This window comes from Hakea prostrata, chromosome 4 (genome assembly GCF_041222555.1).
Source record: "Hakea prostrata isolate BN-2017 chromosome 4, UWA_Hpros_2, whole genome shotgun sequence".
Taxonomy (NCBI): domain Eukaryota; kingdom Viridiplantae; phylum Streptophyta; class Magnoliopsida; order Proteales; family Proteaceae; genus Hakea; species Hakea prostrata.
The window spans coordinates 38,607,270-38,624,387 of NC_142603.1; the positions used below are offsets into that span (position 1 = coordinate 38,607,270).

At 37.9% G+C, this 17,118-nt stretch overlaps 1 protein-coding gene across 1 annotated transcript; it reads right to left on the reverse strand.

Moving 5' to 3' along the window:
- Nucleotides 1–5,923: 5,923 nt before the first annotated feature.
- Nucleotides 5,924–6,913, reverse strand: LOC149018825 (polygalacturonase-1 non-catalytic subunit beta-like). The gene has a single exon (XM_089153979.1). It carries the CDS (start codon nt 6,911–6,913, stop codon nt 5,924–5,926), a length of 990 nt encoding a protein of 329 aa, XP_089010105.1.
- Nucleotides 6,914–17,118: the final 10,205 nt, after the last annotated feature.

Genomic DNA, 17,118 nt, shown 5'->3' on the forward strand with positions numbered 1-17,118 from the left:
GAGGTGTTGCTCCAAGATATGCCAGCCACCTATCCCGAACTCGTACAAAGGTCATGCCAAAAGCAAGTTGAACTGACTAAGATCCTTGACACTCGGCAAGGAGAAATCAAGGCTTCTAACAAAGACCAAAAGGTACTTGAGAAAGGCCAAGGATTGAAGGTGCCAAACAATGATGATTGGGGTCGAAAACCTCGTTCGGGATGGAGGCAGAGATCACCCAACCATGCAAAATATACACCATTGAATACCCCATAGTCGGAAATTTTGATGCTAATCAAAGATCAAGATATCTTGAAATGGCCGCCAAAGACGATTGCCAAATTTGGAGAGCGAAATATGGAAAAATATTGTCATTTCCACAAGGATTACGGATATTATACGAATGAATGTCATCTTCGAAGGCAGATATTGAGAGGCCAATATCCAAGGGGCACTTGTCCAAATTCATAGAAGGACAAAGTGATGATCGGGAAAGAAGAGCAACTCCTGAAAAGAGAAGGAGCGTTCCAAAAGCAGGGATCGTCAAGCCGAAGCTCCCCAGTCAAAAAGAGGAAAGGAGGTTGCCCAATCTCCAATGTCACCATATTCGGGGGCCTAGAGCCCGAATCCCTCAGAAGACTAAAAGCCAAATCCAGGTTTGTGGGATCTAGAGAAGTGCAGAAGAAAAAAAGATCAAATGTGGACAAAAGCATCACATTCAATGAAGAAGATGAAAGAGGTGTGTGCACTCCTCACGATGACACAATTGTGATCAAAGTTAAAATCGGTCATTGGGAAGTACATAGAGTATTGATTGATACAGGATCATCAATAGATCTTTTGTCATATGAGGCCCACCAGAAGCTGAAATTGGTGGAAGACTTGATGAAATCATCCTCTACCCATTTATATGCATTTGCTGGATCATCAACAATTGTGGAAGGATCAGTACAACTGGACCTCACGGTGGGAAATTTCCCCAACTACTATCCGAGTAAACTCTTTAGTTGTTCGGGAGATTCCAGCTTATAATGTCATCCTCTGGACCTACCTAGAGGGGACTTGTGGTTACTTAATGGGTGCCAACTAGATAGAAACTTGCATGGTTAGCATACTAGATGCATCATAGGATTTCATTGCATTTCGTACCTTGGCATATATTATTTATGTGTGATATGTTTACATTGCAAGTTCTTTGGATCACTCTCATTGAAAAAATATTTTCAGAATTGCTTGCAGGTTACGATGGCTCAACCACGCAAGAATTCTTTGCCCCGACGGACACATATGAGACACCTGTCAGTGGACAACTTGGAGCCACACGATAGTTCCTCTGCATGTGTAGAGTATTCCCATGGAACTCAATAGATTTTGTAGGATGATTATTTATTTTCGAGACTTAAGAGATAATATGTAAGAAAGAACGTCGTCTAGTCGTCTAGTTGTCTAGTGAACACTTTTAACCTTTTCATTTCCTTCTATGTTAGCATACACACACCTTATATATATATACACACACACACACACACACACACACACACTTTTTCTCATGACTATGGTATTTTTTTGATTATTTTGATTGTGGATCGTAATCGATGATCTTCTGTTTGTGGATCACATCCATGGGTAGATAGGTTGGCCTGGTACTGTCAGGTGGGGTGTGACACAAGGACTCTTACTTATATGAGACATATCACAAGCACAAATAATCAAGGAAGAACAATTATTATCTCCTTAGACATAGGTTGCATAGCACAACCAATTGTTGTGAAAAATAACAATGCTAGTGTACGCTGGTCGTAACAAGTAATGTTATGATGAAAGAATTGTTCCCTTGAGGACTATAGAGGAAATACCAAACTAATTATATCAATTTTATTCGAACAAATAATAAGAAGAGAATTATCCTAGACTAGTTTTCAAATTTAAATTTGAGATCTATTAATAGCTAAAAATCTAGGGCTCAAATTTCACCATAAATAATCCTTCCCACTTTTGATCCATCTTTATAATCTGAAATATTTAATGATTGATAGTCGAGATTTCCTTCCCTATCTACTAGTCTCTCTCAAGTACTAATAGAAATTCTCTCAATTGTTAATCCACTATATCTCTATGCAAATTAAAACAACTAAGAGATCATGCATTAAATTCTATGGATTCCTATGTAACAACTACACAAATCACATAAGTATATTTCTATCCTACATGTAATTCATGGCATTTACTCCAACAAACTAAACACATAAATCCCCTATTAGTTCTTTATGATTAACGAATCAATTGATTAGTGGCCAATTAATCAAAAGTATTAAGAACCAAAGTAAAAACTCAATCAATGAAAACAATATAAATATGAATTCAAGAGCAAAATTTCAAAGTCAGGCTACATCTAATCCCTAGAAAAATTAAATTAGTTCATTCTAGAAACTGAAAAACATAACAAAAGAGTTAGAGAACATTCAAAGAAGATGAAGAAAAACTTATTCACAAGCTCCAAGTCTTCTTCACAAGTCTCCAAAGCCAACAAATGTCTCCAAAATTCGTTCTCTCCACTAATAAAAACGTCCTCAAGCTGGTGTTGTTCTTTTTCTTTTATTCTTGACTCAATTTGGTATAATTCTAATTTCCTAATCTGACCCAACCAAGGAAAGATTTGGCGTGCAAATCAAACTGACTTCGAGAGCTCAAATGCACAATCCCACGGTTATATTTGATTATTAAGAAGTTTTGAAGCTCCTGTCCAAAAATCAGCTTGATTGGACACTGGATGACCAATGAAAAACTTGATCAAAATTGGACCGAGATACTCAAAAACAGGGATTTTCCCTCTTTCTCCTTTGTTCTAGTCCCAAAAAGGAAATAAAACCCTTAAGCATGCATAGAATCCTTGTCTCCACGTTTTTAACTTGAGGAAGCTTCGAGTGTCTATTCTAACTTGATAAAAAGGCTTTTTTTTTTTTTTTCTTTTTTTGAATGGAAAAAAATCTGGCTTGGTTCTTTAGGATTCTTTTTGCAAAGTTTCCCAATAATACCCCTGTAGATTTGGTTGACTTTCTGCAAGCACAAATAATAAATATTAATTAGAATTTGTTAGGAAATATATAAAATCACCAAAATTAGAGAAATAGAATCAATTAGTTAGTAGATATAAGATCCACTCATCAAATATCCCCAAACTTATCATTTTGCTAGTCTCGAGCAAAAGAAAACAAAAATCAAATTAAACTGACCAATAAAACGCCAATGATAAGTGAGTATACTAAACCATGTGCCTTGGAAATTTTCATCAAACCATAAACCAAGCAAAACCACAAATGCATACAAAAATTCATACTGTAAATCAAAGTATCAACCATATTCCACTTTAGACCCTTCAGTGTGTGTGTGAATAGCCTTAAAAACTTAATCAAAAGCCGTCTAGATCAGTTTATAAGAAGAAAAAATAACCATGATCTCTAGATAAGGCATTAAAGAACTTCATAGGCTTGCTTTTCATGTCACTCTCCGCTAATGTAAACAACACAACATCAAAGATCAATAGGTCATATTAAGCTTGTAATTAAGACTAATGTCAAGGTATGATAAATGATAAATTTAAGGCTCAATACATCCATAGCACATACAATTGAGTTCAATCTTCATATATTTGGGGTTTGGGGGGGGGGGGGGGGTGAGGATAAAAAGATGAAAACAATTATCACAAAGAAGAAAAAAATGCTAAATTTAGATCAAAGGGGTGTAATAGGGATACTCGATGTGTATATGTGGTTAGAAAGGCTCAAACGGTCCAAAGATGGCCTAAATCATCTCCCTAATATTGCATTGCATAGGATTTTGCCTCAAGTGACAATCAAACAACTTCTAGCATTCAGTTGAAATCATAAACATTACTAAGTTAAAATAAACTTTCTCTAAAGAAGCAAAATCACTAAGTATCAAGGCTATGTGCTCATGATTAATTAAAGGATCAAAACAAAACATGAGTTGACATAAAGACCCAATGATATGTATAATCATAATGTTTGCTCTTTTCTAAAGTTTATGCTAGACAGAAATTATGATTTCATTTATCCTCATAGACAGGTTTCTACTCAACTAAAACACTAGAGTAAACAACAACAAAAAAAATAAAAATAGTCCTATGTTGTTGTCCATGCACACAACCTTAGTGGCCGGTTTGGGGGGGGGGGGGGGGGAGAAAACAACTATGCGATTAAATTCTTTTGAAAGTTTGCAAATAGACAGCAAATTGGATGATAAGGCAAATACAAGTAACACATCACACATTACAAAAATATTTTATTAGTACCAATTTCTTAGACGGAAATTTAAGTTCCATTAGCAATAGTAATGGCGAGTGGGGATCAGTCTACGAAAAGACAACCCATGAGCAGTGCTGCAAATGCCATCAATTGTGGGAAAAGCATTGAGAGCAATAACACTACCAGAGTGAACCACTTTCCAAAAATCACAAGTAGTTCCAATGGGAGAGGTAGATTGAGCCATTATATTTAAGGAGGGACACTATTTAAAATATGACTCACACTTCAAAAGAGTATCCTAAGAAGTATGATGCCAATGTATAAAGCAACATTAAAAGGAACAATGCTTCAACTATGATTCACACTTCAAAAGAGTATCCCAAGAAGTATGATGCCCATGCATAAAGCAACATTAAAAGGATCAATGCTTCTTTGATGCTGTTATATTTCTTCTACCCAACAAATTTTGAATATAGCACTCGCAGTGGAGATGGTCGACTTCAAAACTTCAGATCACTAATAAACTTAGAGGTCAATTAGCTTAAGCCCACCGTAGGCATTTGAACATCACTTGTTTTCTCTTTTCTTTTCTTAAACAAAACCTCAAACATGTTCGACAGGGAGAAAAATCCCTATTAGCCACCTTCATTTTTCCTTTTTATCTCTTTTCAATAGAGACTCAAATTCACCCTACATGCAGAAATGTTCCTGTTGGTGACTTTTTCTCATATGTTCTTTCTCTTTTTGTCCGTCCCAATCTTCAAATCTATGGAGGCAAAAAATGACTTGGCCTCACCTGACCCATTTTCAGGTTGAAAGCAGAAACTTGAACATAGTGAAGTCCTTTTTTTTTTTCGCCCCTTATAAATTAGCAACAGATCAACAGATGGCAGCAATGGAAAAATAGAGATATCGATGGCAACAATTGATCTTTTACTTTCACAATTGGGTGGCAAGGAGATGCAAACTAACTTTGATCTTGAAGTAGAGAGCGACCAAGACCAAGAACAAGAACAAAAGAACCAGATCCAATCTCCAACAGCTTCTGTAGATTTACTTTTGCAACATTAGATAGAAGCCAATGGTGGGTTAGTTGAGGGGTTAAAAGCCCAGATTTTCATGGGGAAGTCTCGGGTTTGCATCCATCTGGCGGCACCTATATTAGTAATATCTCCCCCCCCTAATACAAACTCGCCAGCTACCAAAAAATTAATAATAATAAATAAATAATAAATAAAAAGAAGAAGAAGATAGAATACAACTAATTGTGATTCAAACTAACATGGAAGAACGGATGGCATAGTCAATCACTCCATAGGTCAAGTACCTCCGAAATCTACTTTGATACCATGTTGAAACTCAAACACCTGCGCCCTCAGCTAAAATTCCCAGACTTCTTCATATCTTTTTTGGGAGAGAATTTGTCATAATATAAAAGAGAATACAAGACAAACTGCCTGCTAGTTAGAACTACTTTGTTAGATAACTAACTTCAAACTAGTTTCTTGAGAACAAAATTCTTTTGGAACTTCAAAGTCATAACAAATAATAATAATAATAATAATAAAGGAAGAAGAAGAAGAAAACAAAAGGGTCCTTATTTATTGTTAAAGTAGTGTTTCTAGTAACATGTAACAGAAACAAGAGAAGTAGAAGATAATTACTTAGTCATATGCTACTCAACCTAGAGTTTTTGTCCACACCAGTTCATTTTCGTTTATCCAATGACAAACTTCTATTAGGCCTGGGCCAAAACCTAAAAGTTTAAAAGCAAGATGGTTTGGATTCCAAGTTGATGTGTCAAAGTGGCATACCATGATTGCATGATTCACTTTCTTCTGAGCATGTATAACAATTCCATACACTTTTAGTTTCTCTATAATATGACAATAGTAGACCTGAAATGGGAATGGTTGACTATGACATAAGGCTGGTGGTTCAGTGAGGTTTCCATGTATGAGTTTCACAGTTCCAACTGTGACATTCTCGTAAGATCCTTCGATGCTTTCAGTACTCCATAAGTTTACATGGTGCCCTAATCTCTGGACAACAAAATCTATAAGATCCTCAACAGAAGTTGCACATATGCATTGCTCTCCTAGAATGGGGTTCTTCTCACATGTCTTGATTGTATCTTGAATATACTCATCCATGTATGATTCATCAACCAAACCAAAAATCTTTTTCAATTCATTGATCCGGGCAAAGGAGAATGGGATTTTCAACGCTAGAGATCGTGGTAAGAATGCTTTGTATGACAATGGATCCCTTAGGTCAGGGATAAGCATGGAATGTCCCTCTTTCACCATTGACTCACGGAAAAATAACAATCCACCTTGGCTAGCAACTTGCAATGGTGTTTCTTTTGGAACTTGGCCATCATATTTCAATTTAGCATCATTCCATGGGACTATTGGTGGCAGGTTTGCATCATTGGTTGTCTTCTTCTTGATTGCATTTGTAGCACAAGCAATGTTAGCTTGCTTACAAAATGTTTCCAAGTGGACGGATAGTTCCTTCTTTTCAATAAGTTTTTTAAACACTTCTGCTTGATAGAGGCTTAATGGAGAAGCTTTTGCAGCAAACCAATTTGGAGGTTCTAGAATACCAATATGCTCCTCCCAGTAGTGTGAAAAAGCATTTTTAGCTAGAGAATGCTGCAGTTTCATGGAGAAAAATTGCAAACAAATAAGAACATATCATAACCGCATTAAAATGAAAGATGATGGAAAAACATTGTATGTCTTACAGTGAAGTATGCTAATGTGAGAAGTCCAACCAGTTGAATTGGATATATCATGGTGGAACTCAAACAAAGAACAAAATGAGAATGATTTGCTTGTTACATGGAGAGGGATGTTTGATTTATATAGAATTTTATTATAATTATTATTATTTTTGTCATCAAGCTCGAAGAGGAAAAGGGATAATTACTAATACCCCCTTGTAACTAAGTGAATCCTATTATTTAGTAATGTTGCTCCCATCACCTATAATGGTGTAAGGAGATTGTTAAGGTTGGATGTGTAATGTCCAATTTTCCCTTTGTTAAAATTAATTGCAAATGTAACCTAAAAAAAAAAAATTTAAATTGCAAAACTTGATACTATCCTCATTTAGAGAAATCATATGAAATACCCATTTTAACTAACATTCTTGTCATTTTAGATTTCAAAAGTCGGATCCTAATGAGATCAATGAGTAACAACAAACCTCAGGATTATCTTTGGGGTTTCTGGAAAATGCAAAGGTGTCATGTCATAAATTAAACTAATGAGGTTTAACAAAAGGGGCAACAATTATTACAGGTGAAGTCTAAGGTTGGACTAGTAGTTTCAAAAAGTACAGGGGATAATGTAAGAATTGGGCTATGGTACAAGAAGGCATCAATAATTATCCAAAAATAATAAACTTCTAAAATGGCTATCGTAACCTATAAATTCTCAGTTTTGGCAAAATACAAGCCTTATTTTGTCACAGAGTCTATCCAATAGGCCTAAACATTATATTCAGTTAGGAAGCTCAGGTTCACCTGATTTGTTACCACATGAAAGAGATTCTCTGATGATGGAGGTAACTCTTCCCTTTAATAAGAGTACTTAGGCCATATATTTTGTGGAGGATAACTTTAAACCATTGAACTCGTACTTGTTTTTGCATGACTTTTTTTTTTTTTTTTTTTTTTTGGTAGAATTATCTGAAATGAAGAGACATCAACGAAAAAGTTGATGCTTTAAACGTTTTGTCCAATTAAGAACGTATATTTTTCATGAAGAACCTAAGCCACATATTTTTCAGATCAGAATGACCTCCCACATGGTGGGTGGTATGGGTTCAAATTTAAGTTGCCACTTCAGGAATCAATTTTGAATTTTCAAGTCAGATTGCATGGTTATGGGAGGCAAATTTTGGGAGGCTAGTTTACTTACAAATGTAATGAGAATAAAGTTTTCATGCCCAAACTTCCATGAAAATGATTTGCATTGAGAGGAGTCGAATTGTTGATCTAGATGAACTATAACCTCTTTCACCATCATATAAATCAGTTTTGAGAGAAAGAGCCCCTCTGTGGATGTAAAATATATGTCTTCTCACCATCCTCATGGTGTATAAGACAAATGTATGCATTTCGATTAGGGTTGTATTTTCTGGTTACGTTTCGACTCTCCATGTTCTTTTTCGCATTCCACTGAAATCTATTTTCCAGCATAGACTTGAAAATATCCATGGGCATATTAGCAAAATGGTATTGGCACATAGAATATGCATAGTCGCTTCTCATGGATCTTTATAACCTTGCTATGCAAAAATGGGATATGCATTTAAAATGGATGTTTTAGTCTTCCCCATATAATAACAAAACTTGGTAAGAATAAGTGACCTAACATAGTTGCAGAAGAAGAAAGAATTAGAACAACAAATGTAATTTATGAATAATCTTGCCTATCCCTTTGATACCGGTGGTGAGGTGTATTAACAACATTCGGTTTCAAAGGTGAAGAGTTTGAATGCCTACCAGGGCATTAGTGGACGAAGGCCTCAAGTTCTTATATTGTATATTAGTGAAAAGTGTAAAACCCTAACCTAATTTAACAATTAACTAAAATGGCTTAGTATAGGACCCAATCCAAAAAATTTTCTTTAATTGCTAAGACTGTGGGGAGGGAGGAATACGGTGTCTTGGTCTTGAATTGTCGAGTCCTTACATAGGAGAGAGAAGCTCTAGAGAATTTGGGGGTGCCTAGGGAATTTGTATTCTAGCGTTTGAAGCCCCTTAAATAGGCTGTAGGAGGGAAATCCTATGCAGGGATGGTGGGGAGTTAGAAAATGCCTGAGATTGACTCTCTTCATTCTCCTATGTAGGCTGGTTCGTTTTGTAGGATCGTGATCCTGCAGCAAAACTATGTATGAACTACAATGGAACAAGTTTCTCTTCTCCTTGATGGTTGAGTGAATTTTCAATTTACCACCATGGATGTGCTGTGAGATCTCACAAGAATATCCTAGAAGTTGAATCAAGGGGTGATCTTACTCTCTTTGGGGAAAGGTTTTGTCATCTTTCAATTCCGCTAGGAGCATGATTTGTCAGAGGTGTAGGGCAAGGGATTGTGGAAGGTTGGTAACTAATTGGTCCACTTAACTTCAAAGATGGCGTCCAGATTTTAATATTCATTCTCCACAACTGACGGCCAAGCTCGTGTGGCTTCACTTTTCTGACTCGCCTCTTGAGTATTGGCATGAGAAAGTTGTCTTTCGATTGCTATGATCTTTCTTGATAGAAGAATCCATTAGCCACCATGCTAAAGTTTTGGAAGAGTTAGAGTTTGATGTTGAACGCATACACGAAGTTCAAATCCAACATCTTGAACCAAGTTTGAAGAGTGTTTTTTTTTTTGGCAAAAGGTGGTTTATGAAGATGGGAAACATAAATGTTTTTGTTGTAATTGGGAAGGTCATCTTGGGTAGTGTTACGAATGAGATGTACACGTGTGGACACACACGTAGACAAGGTCAGCATATCACTCGTCCTGCCCCATTCACGCTAAGGCAAAAAAGGACATGACATAGATAGAAATTCCTAATCAGGGATCCACATAGTTGCACTAGTAGGTATGCGGGACTCAATCAGCTCCAAGAAAGGTAACCACACATTATATAATAAGGTTCCAATCCTTAAGTAAACACACAAACATTTTTTGGATAATCTCTGAGCAACATTCGCTCGAAATTTCTTTAAGGGGGGGGGGGGGGAATGTGAAACCCAACCCTAACCTTGATCCGGAAACCCTGTTGTTTGTAGGTCCAACAATCCGAAGTAAAGCAAGAAGTCAGCTATGGGCCATCCTAGTGGAAGACTTGGTGACTGGCTTTGAATCCATGAGTGTTGATGTCAGTGTTCCATTTATGGAAACTGTATCCTGATGAAGATCGGATTAGTTGATGGACTTGGAGTGCTCACCTACTAGGTAAGTCACTTGGTGTGTGTCCAAAACCCCTTGATATTTGGATTTGATCTGAGCCTTCATTTCCCTGTTTTGGTCTTGCTGTTCCGATTGGTCAACTCATTGTTCGACTGGACCAGTCGACCAATCCAATCGACCAATGGGTTCTGTTTTTGCTAATTAGGTCTTGCTTGCTCTATTTAAGTTCAATCTCGAGTCTACTTCGTATTTGCTGCCTCCAAAATCTTTGGAACGTACCAGAGACCTTTGCAAGACAACTTCCTTGCATCCTTGGTTGATCCCTCGCAAGAACTCAAGTAATCTTCTTCCTCTTGCATCAAAAGGTATGTCTACACTCTCTTCTTCTTCTTCATCTTTGATTTTCTTTCCTTTTTGGGTTGAGACAGTAGAGAAGATGCTACATTCTCTATTGCAAACATCTCTTTACTTATCTCTCATGATTTCCTAAGGATTAATGGCTAAAGCAATGATCTTAATCATGATCATTGCAAGCTTTTGAAGGAATCATGATCTAAATCATGATCTTATCTTCGTTCATCTTTTGATTTAAATTATGATCTTCTTAGATCTATTTTATTGATCATATTAGTAGTCAATCGCTGTGTTTTCTTTACAAGATTTGTAACCTATCATTCTCTAGTTCTTTCTCCTTGATCATACCATATTCTTTCTTCTAGAACCATGATTGATCTAATTATGGTAACTTTTGTTTCCTAATTTATAACTTGAAAACTTGATTCGATTAGTGTTTTGAAGTTCTCTATATACTAGGATGAAGCCATTGTAATTTACCCCTTGTTTAGTACCATTTTGAACCACCAAATTCGGTTCTTTATTCTCAAAACTCTGATTTTTGAAGGCCACTGTCTCGGTTGGTCGACTGAGGCAGTAGACCAAGTCAATCGACCAATGAGTACATCAACTCCATATTTGGTCTGTTTTGGATGTTTTGATATCTTTCCTTCTAGGTATCTTTCCTAATATTTTGTATACACTTGTTTAGGACCTTCTTCTCAAGTTTTGTCAAGATCTTACTTGATTTCTTAAGATTCCTTTGTGAGTTATAAAAGGTAAGGATGGTTACTTCCTTAACTACATAGATTGCATATCTTAGTTTCTATATTTGAATCTTGTAGTTTATTTCTTTAACTAGATTCTTACAATGTTATACTACTGTTGTACTATCTTGATTTCAGTAGCATTACTTGTTTATGATTCATGTATGATTTACTTATTAATTATACGCAAGATATATGTTGTTATTGATTTCTTTCCATATATGAAGTTACTATATATGTGATGTTATGGATTTATGTTTGTATATGATTAAGTATGGTTTGGAAAGGGGAGGTGTCCTTTTGACACTTTTATCCTTGGACTACTACGGGAATATTATGGGATGTTTCCGGAGATGCCCTTTGGACACCTTCCTAAACTGTTGGATGACATATTTAGGACTGTCTAGTAGTGTTTGGCTAAGATGTCCCGTTATGTCAGACCCTAATCGGAGGGGTATTGAGACCGAATGACCCGTGATAGCAATGGGGATTCATGGGCACTCAAGACCGGTAACCAATCCGTGAGAGGACAGGAATCACACTGTGGGAACCATTTATCGGTAGGGTTGCGTATGGTTAGACTTGGGCTCACGGGCGCTCAAGACCGGTAACCAACCCGTGAGAGGACGTGAGAGCTTCCTGTTTACCATATGTGGATGAGCTATAGGGTTAATGAGTCTGTAGTTAGGGACTATGAGGACTCTAGTGTGAAGGATACCTGGAAGGATCGCCAGGGGTGAGGAATGGACATATCTGGATCTGACTTGATGTAACTGAGTAGGAGACATGCATTTGGCTAGGCTTTGACCCTGACATGCGCCGGTACTTAGACCAATGGTGATGTGAGAGAGTGGTGACCTATACCCCCAGCCATGGAATGTCCCGAGGGATGCCGGACCTACTACCAAAAGGCGTTGTGTGATGAGACCTTCCTAAAGAAGTATGGTGCTATGACTTAAAGCATGTCTGCCAATAGAGACCAACATACATAGAGTTAGAATCATATTGCATCATGTGCTTCATATCATATAGCATTTTACTTACTTTGAAATCCTGCCATTTATGTTGTTATGGATTAACTGCCTTACTGAGTTTCTTTGAAACTCATTCCTTTTGTACAATGTTTTGTTAGACTACTCTATAGGTTTTGAGTATCATGACTGCTCATATGAAGAAGCGCAAGGAGAAGAGGCATATCTCCAGGAAGGTGATTGCGGTTATGACAATTACACTGAAGATTCCGCGGGTGATTATGCTGCGTACGATGCTTAGTCCAACCATAGAGTGGAAGCGCCCTTGCGCCATTTTTGAGATTTATACTTATAGAGATGTCGTCTATAAGATTGAGAACAATTTAGTTACTTATTGTACCTGCTATTGGGATTAGTTTTCATTCCTTTTCCTTTTCTTTTAGTACTACTTTTCCGCTGGTTGTAGAGTGGGATTCCGCCTCACTTTACTTTATTGATTTGACATTCTGATTATCTTTCGTACTCTGATTATATATGATTTATCCTTTCCTTATTTGGATCTTTGGTTTATCTTTTGCACATTGATTATTATTGTTCATGATTATGTTACTGTCTATGTGGGAGGCTAATTACCTCGATACTTGGTCTTCGGGGTTATGGATCACACACTCGGGTATGCCAGGTAGGGTACCGGCTGGGTGGATGTGACACTTCAAATCCAAGGAACCAAGGAACACTAAGCCCGACCTAGGAAGACCCTTACATTGTAGACAAGGAAACAAAGCTGGGAGCATACCACATAAAGGAACCGGGACAAGAAAACCAATTGACCGGTCGTGGAACTCTGCCAACTTGAGGAAAATTCTACCAATAATTGTATGAACCATACGTCCAGTAATAAAAACCCCTGCTGGCCCTGCCACAGGTCCTTTGCACCCGGAATGAACTGGTCATATTTTCGCGCCTCACTTGAGGACTAAGCGTACTTCTACGTACCATCACCCAGGAATGAACCCGGTCATATTTTCACGCCTCACTTGAGGACTAAGCGTACTTCTACATACCATCACCTGGGAATGAGCTCGGTCATAATTTTACACCTCATTTGAGGACCAAGCATATTTTAACACTATCGATAGTCCTCCCGAGTGGACTTCCGATCTTCCTTACAGGATGGAAAAGACCTTGCAAACAATAGTTGACGATGGCAGCTGCACCCAAAGCTACCCTCGTTCCTTCTATTGCTTCCATGACATCATTTATAACATGGGGTGATGTCTCAAATATGTTGGGTCGTATGTGGTTTGGTAAGTTAACCGGGACATCCTCCCAACAATCACTTGGGATCATTTATAACATTGGGTGATGTCTCAAATATGTTGGGCCATAAGTGGTTCGGTATGTGAATCAGGACATCCTCACAACAGTCGTCTAGGACTATTTATAACATGGGGTGATGTCTCAAATATGTCGGGTCATATGTGGTTCGGTATGTTAACCGCGACATTCTCACAACAATCACACAGGATCATTTATAAATGGGGTGATGTTGTAGTTTGTAAGTGAATTAGGATGTCCTCACAACAGTCACCCGAGACTATTTATAACATGGGGTGATGTCTCAAATATGTTGGGTCATATGAAGTTCAGTAGGTGAAGTAGAGCATCTTCATGACAGACAGATGGTGCATGGGAGACTAGTCAAAAGGAAAAACCCCAACTGAATCCTTTCCCAAACATTCTTGACCAAGTCAATTCAAAGATACTAATGCAACTAACAAAAAATAGGCTTCATTTGATATGAAAAGACCAGGGCTACCTAGATTACAAAAGTTTGGGACGCAAGAAACTGGTTCCGAGTAAAAAAGAAATAAAGTAGCGACTTTGTGAAAGAAGGGTGGTGGCCTTGTCCAGATCCAAAAGAGCTTTCTCGAGCTTCTTCCGGAGGTACTTAGTTTTTCCCTTATACTTCTCCTAGCTTTCCTTGAGGTCGGACCTCTGCTTGCATAGGGACTCAACCTCCTCCCAGACAACCTTAAGATCTCGCTTGGCTTGGTGGGAGCTACGATTGGCTTGCTAACACAGTTTAGGAACAATAAGAACCTGTGCTCACCAGAATAGTTTGCCAATCAACCACTTGCACTTTCTTTTTGACTTCCTTAACAACCTTCACTTACCTATGAAAGCTTTAGCTCCTCCTCTTGGTGGCGAGCCTGATCAGCCACCTCTGCAAAATAGTGGGCCACCCCAGCCAAGTACCTAGAAAATAACAAGACAAAAGATCACAAAAAGTACAAGTATAATGAAAGCTCATGAAATACAAAAGTAGGCTTACTTGTATGCGTCTGGGAAGAGCTATGCATCTTGGGAATCCTTCAAATAATACAGATCAAATGGGAGGGTAGACTTCTTGATCCATCTCTGAGAAATGGCTGGACTTGCAAAAACTGAATCACGGGCTGTTAATGTGAAATCCAACCCTATCCTAACCCTAACCTTTACCCGAAAACCCTGTTGTTTGTAGGTCCGAAGACCCAAAGTAAAGGAAGAAGCCAACTATGGGCCATCTCAATGGAAGACATGGTGTTTGACCTAGAACCCATGGAAGTTGATGATGGAGTTCCATACTTGGAAGCTTGTTCGAGCTAGAAAGGAAAACTGCACCTTGTTGAAGATGAGTCTAGTTGATGGACCTGAAGTATAGTTAGACATGATTCGAAGGCATTTCTCTATACTAGGTAAGTCATATGTTGTGTTGGGAGAAGCTCATTAGGTTTGGACTTGAGTTGCGCCTTCAATTCCCTGTCTTGGCCTTGCTGATTGGCTTGGTTGATTGGGCCAATCGACCAACAGGGTCAGAATCTGGCAAAATCTTCTGTTTAGGTCTGTTGGTGCTCTATATAATAGAAGTATGTGTTTCATAGCCTCCTTTGTTTCTAAAACCCTCAGAGAACGTGGGAAGACTCTCTCAAAGCCTCTCCTTGGTGTTTGTGAAGAACATTGCAAGACTTCAAGCTTCTCATCTCCGATTCTTCAATCCAAGGTTAGTAATCGCTCTTATGTTGTATTGATCTGCTCCTACTATATTTTATTTCTTATGATTGAGACTATGAAGAAGATGCTGCATCCTTGCAACCATCTCTTCTACAATCTCTTATCATTCTTATGGTTTTATGATGTTCATATTGATCTTCGCCATGATCTTTGTGAAATCTCCATGAAACCATGATCATTCATCCGATTCGATTTCTTAAGCATGTTAGATCTGGTTTGCATGATGCTTTCATGTATGATCTCTTGCTTATCATCTACTAGAATGAGATCTGATCCTCTCTAGTTTTTCCTTTGAATTCATAGCATGTTTTCATCGAAAACTATGAATTTTACCAAATTAGAAAGTCATGTTTCCAAATTAGTAAGTAGCGTTTTTTATCATTGTTAGTGGCTAATCTATACTATTTTAGTGTTAGATTATTGTTCTAGAAATTTCCTCCAAGTTTTGTAGTGTTTTGGATCTTGTAGATTGAGTTTCGGATCAAAAACCACATTTTTGCTTCGTACTGTCTCAGGTGGTCGATTGCTTGGTCGACTGGACCAAGCTACCACCCAATCAACCAAGCAAGATAGTAGCTTTGTTTTTCGTCCGATTTGATTCGTTTGATCTTCGATCTTTTAGGCCTCTTTCCTAATGATGATACTATGATTGTTTAGGGTTTATTTGCTACGTTTGGAACCACTCTCTTTGATCTTTGGATATTCATCGAAGCAATTTAAGGTAAGGACAGTTATTTCCATAATTACATAGATTGCGTGAATCGTAGTGCCTATTTTGGGATTCTATTAGATTCACTACCACAAATGTATTTTTTTATTATTCTATTACTGATGCAAGTACTTTGACTACAGTAGTATCATGTTCATGTATTCTTTTGATTATGAATACTTATTCTTATCAGTTACATATGCGATTGATCATGTTTATGTGTATCTTTCTATATGATGAGATATTGTTTGTGTATGTTATGAATGATTTGAGAATGTGATTGATTAGGTATGATTTGGGATTGGGAAGTGTCCTTTCGACATTTCTGTCCTTGGACATCAGTGGGAATAGTATGGGATATTTTCGATGGTGCCCTTTGACACTTTCCCGAATTATTGATTATCATACCTAGGGCTTGTCTAGCAGTGTTTGGCTAGGATGTCCCTGTTATATCAGTCCTGAATTGGAAGGGTATTGAGACCAAACGACCCGTGGTAGCAATGGGGATTCGTGGGCACTCAAGACCGGTAACCAACCCATGAGAGGACAGGAATCACATTGTGGGGGCCATTTATTGGTAGGGTTGCAAATAGTAGACTTGGGCTCATGGTCGCTCAAGACCAGTAACCAATCCGTTAGGGGACATGAGAGCTTCTCGTTTATTATTTGTAGATGACTAGTAGGGTTGATGAGTCCGTAGTCAGGGACTATGCTGACTCTAGTGTGAAGTATACCGGAAAGGATCGCTAGGGGCGAGGAATGGGTGTATCTAGATCTGAGTTGATATGACTAAGTAGATGACTTGCATTTGGCTAGGTTTTACCTTGACATGCGCCAATACTTAGACCAATGGTGATGTGAGAGAGCGGTGACCTAAACCCCAGCCATGGAATGTCCCGAGGGATGCCGGACCCACTACCAGCCGATGATGTGTGATTGAGACATTCCCAAAGAAGTATGGTGCTATGACTTAAAGCATGTCTACCTATAGAGACCAGCATACCTAGAGTTAGATTCATACATACATTGTCTGTTTCATATCACATTGCATCATGATATGTTCTGCAATCATGTTATTTATGTTGTTGTGGACTAACTTGCCTTGCTGAGTTCTTTTGA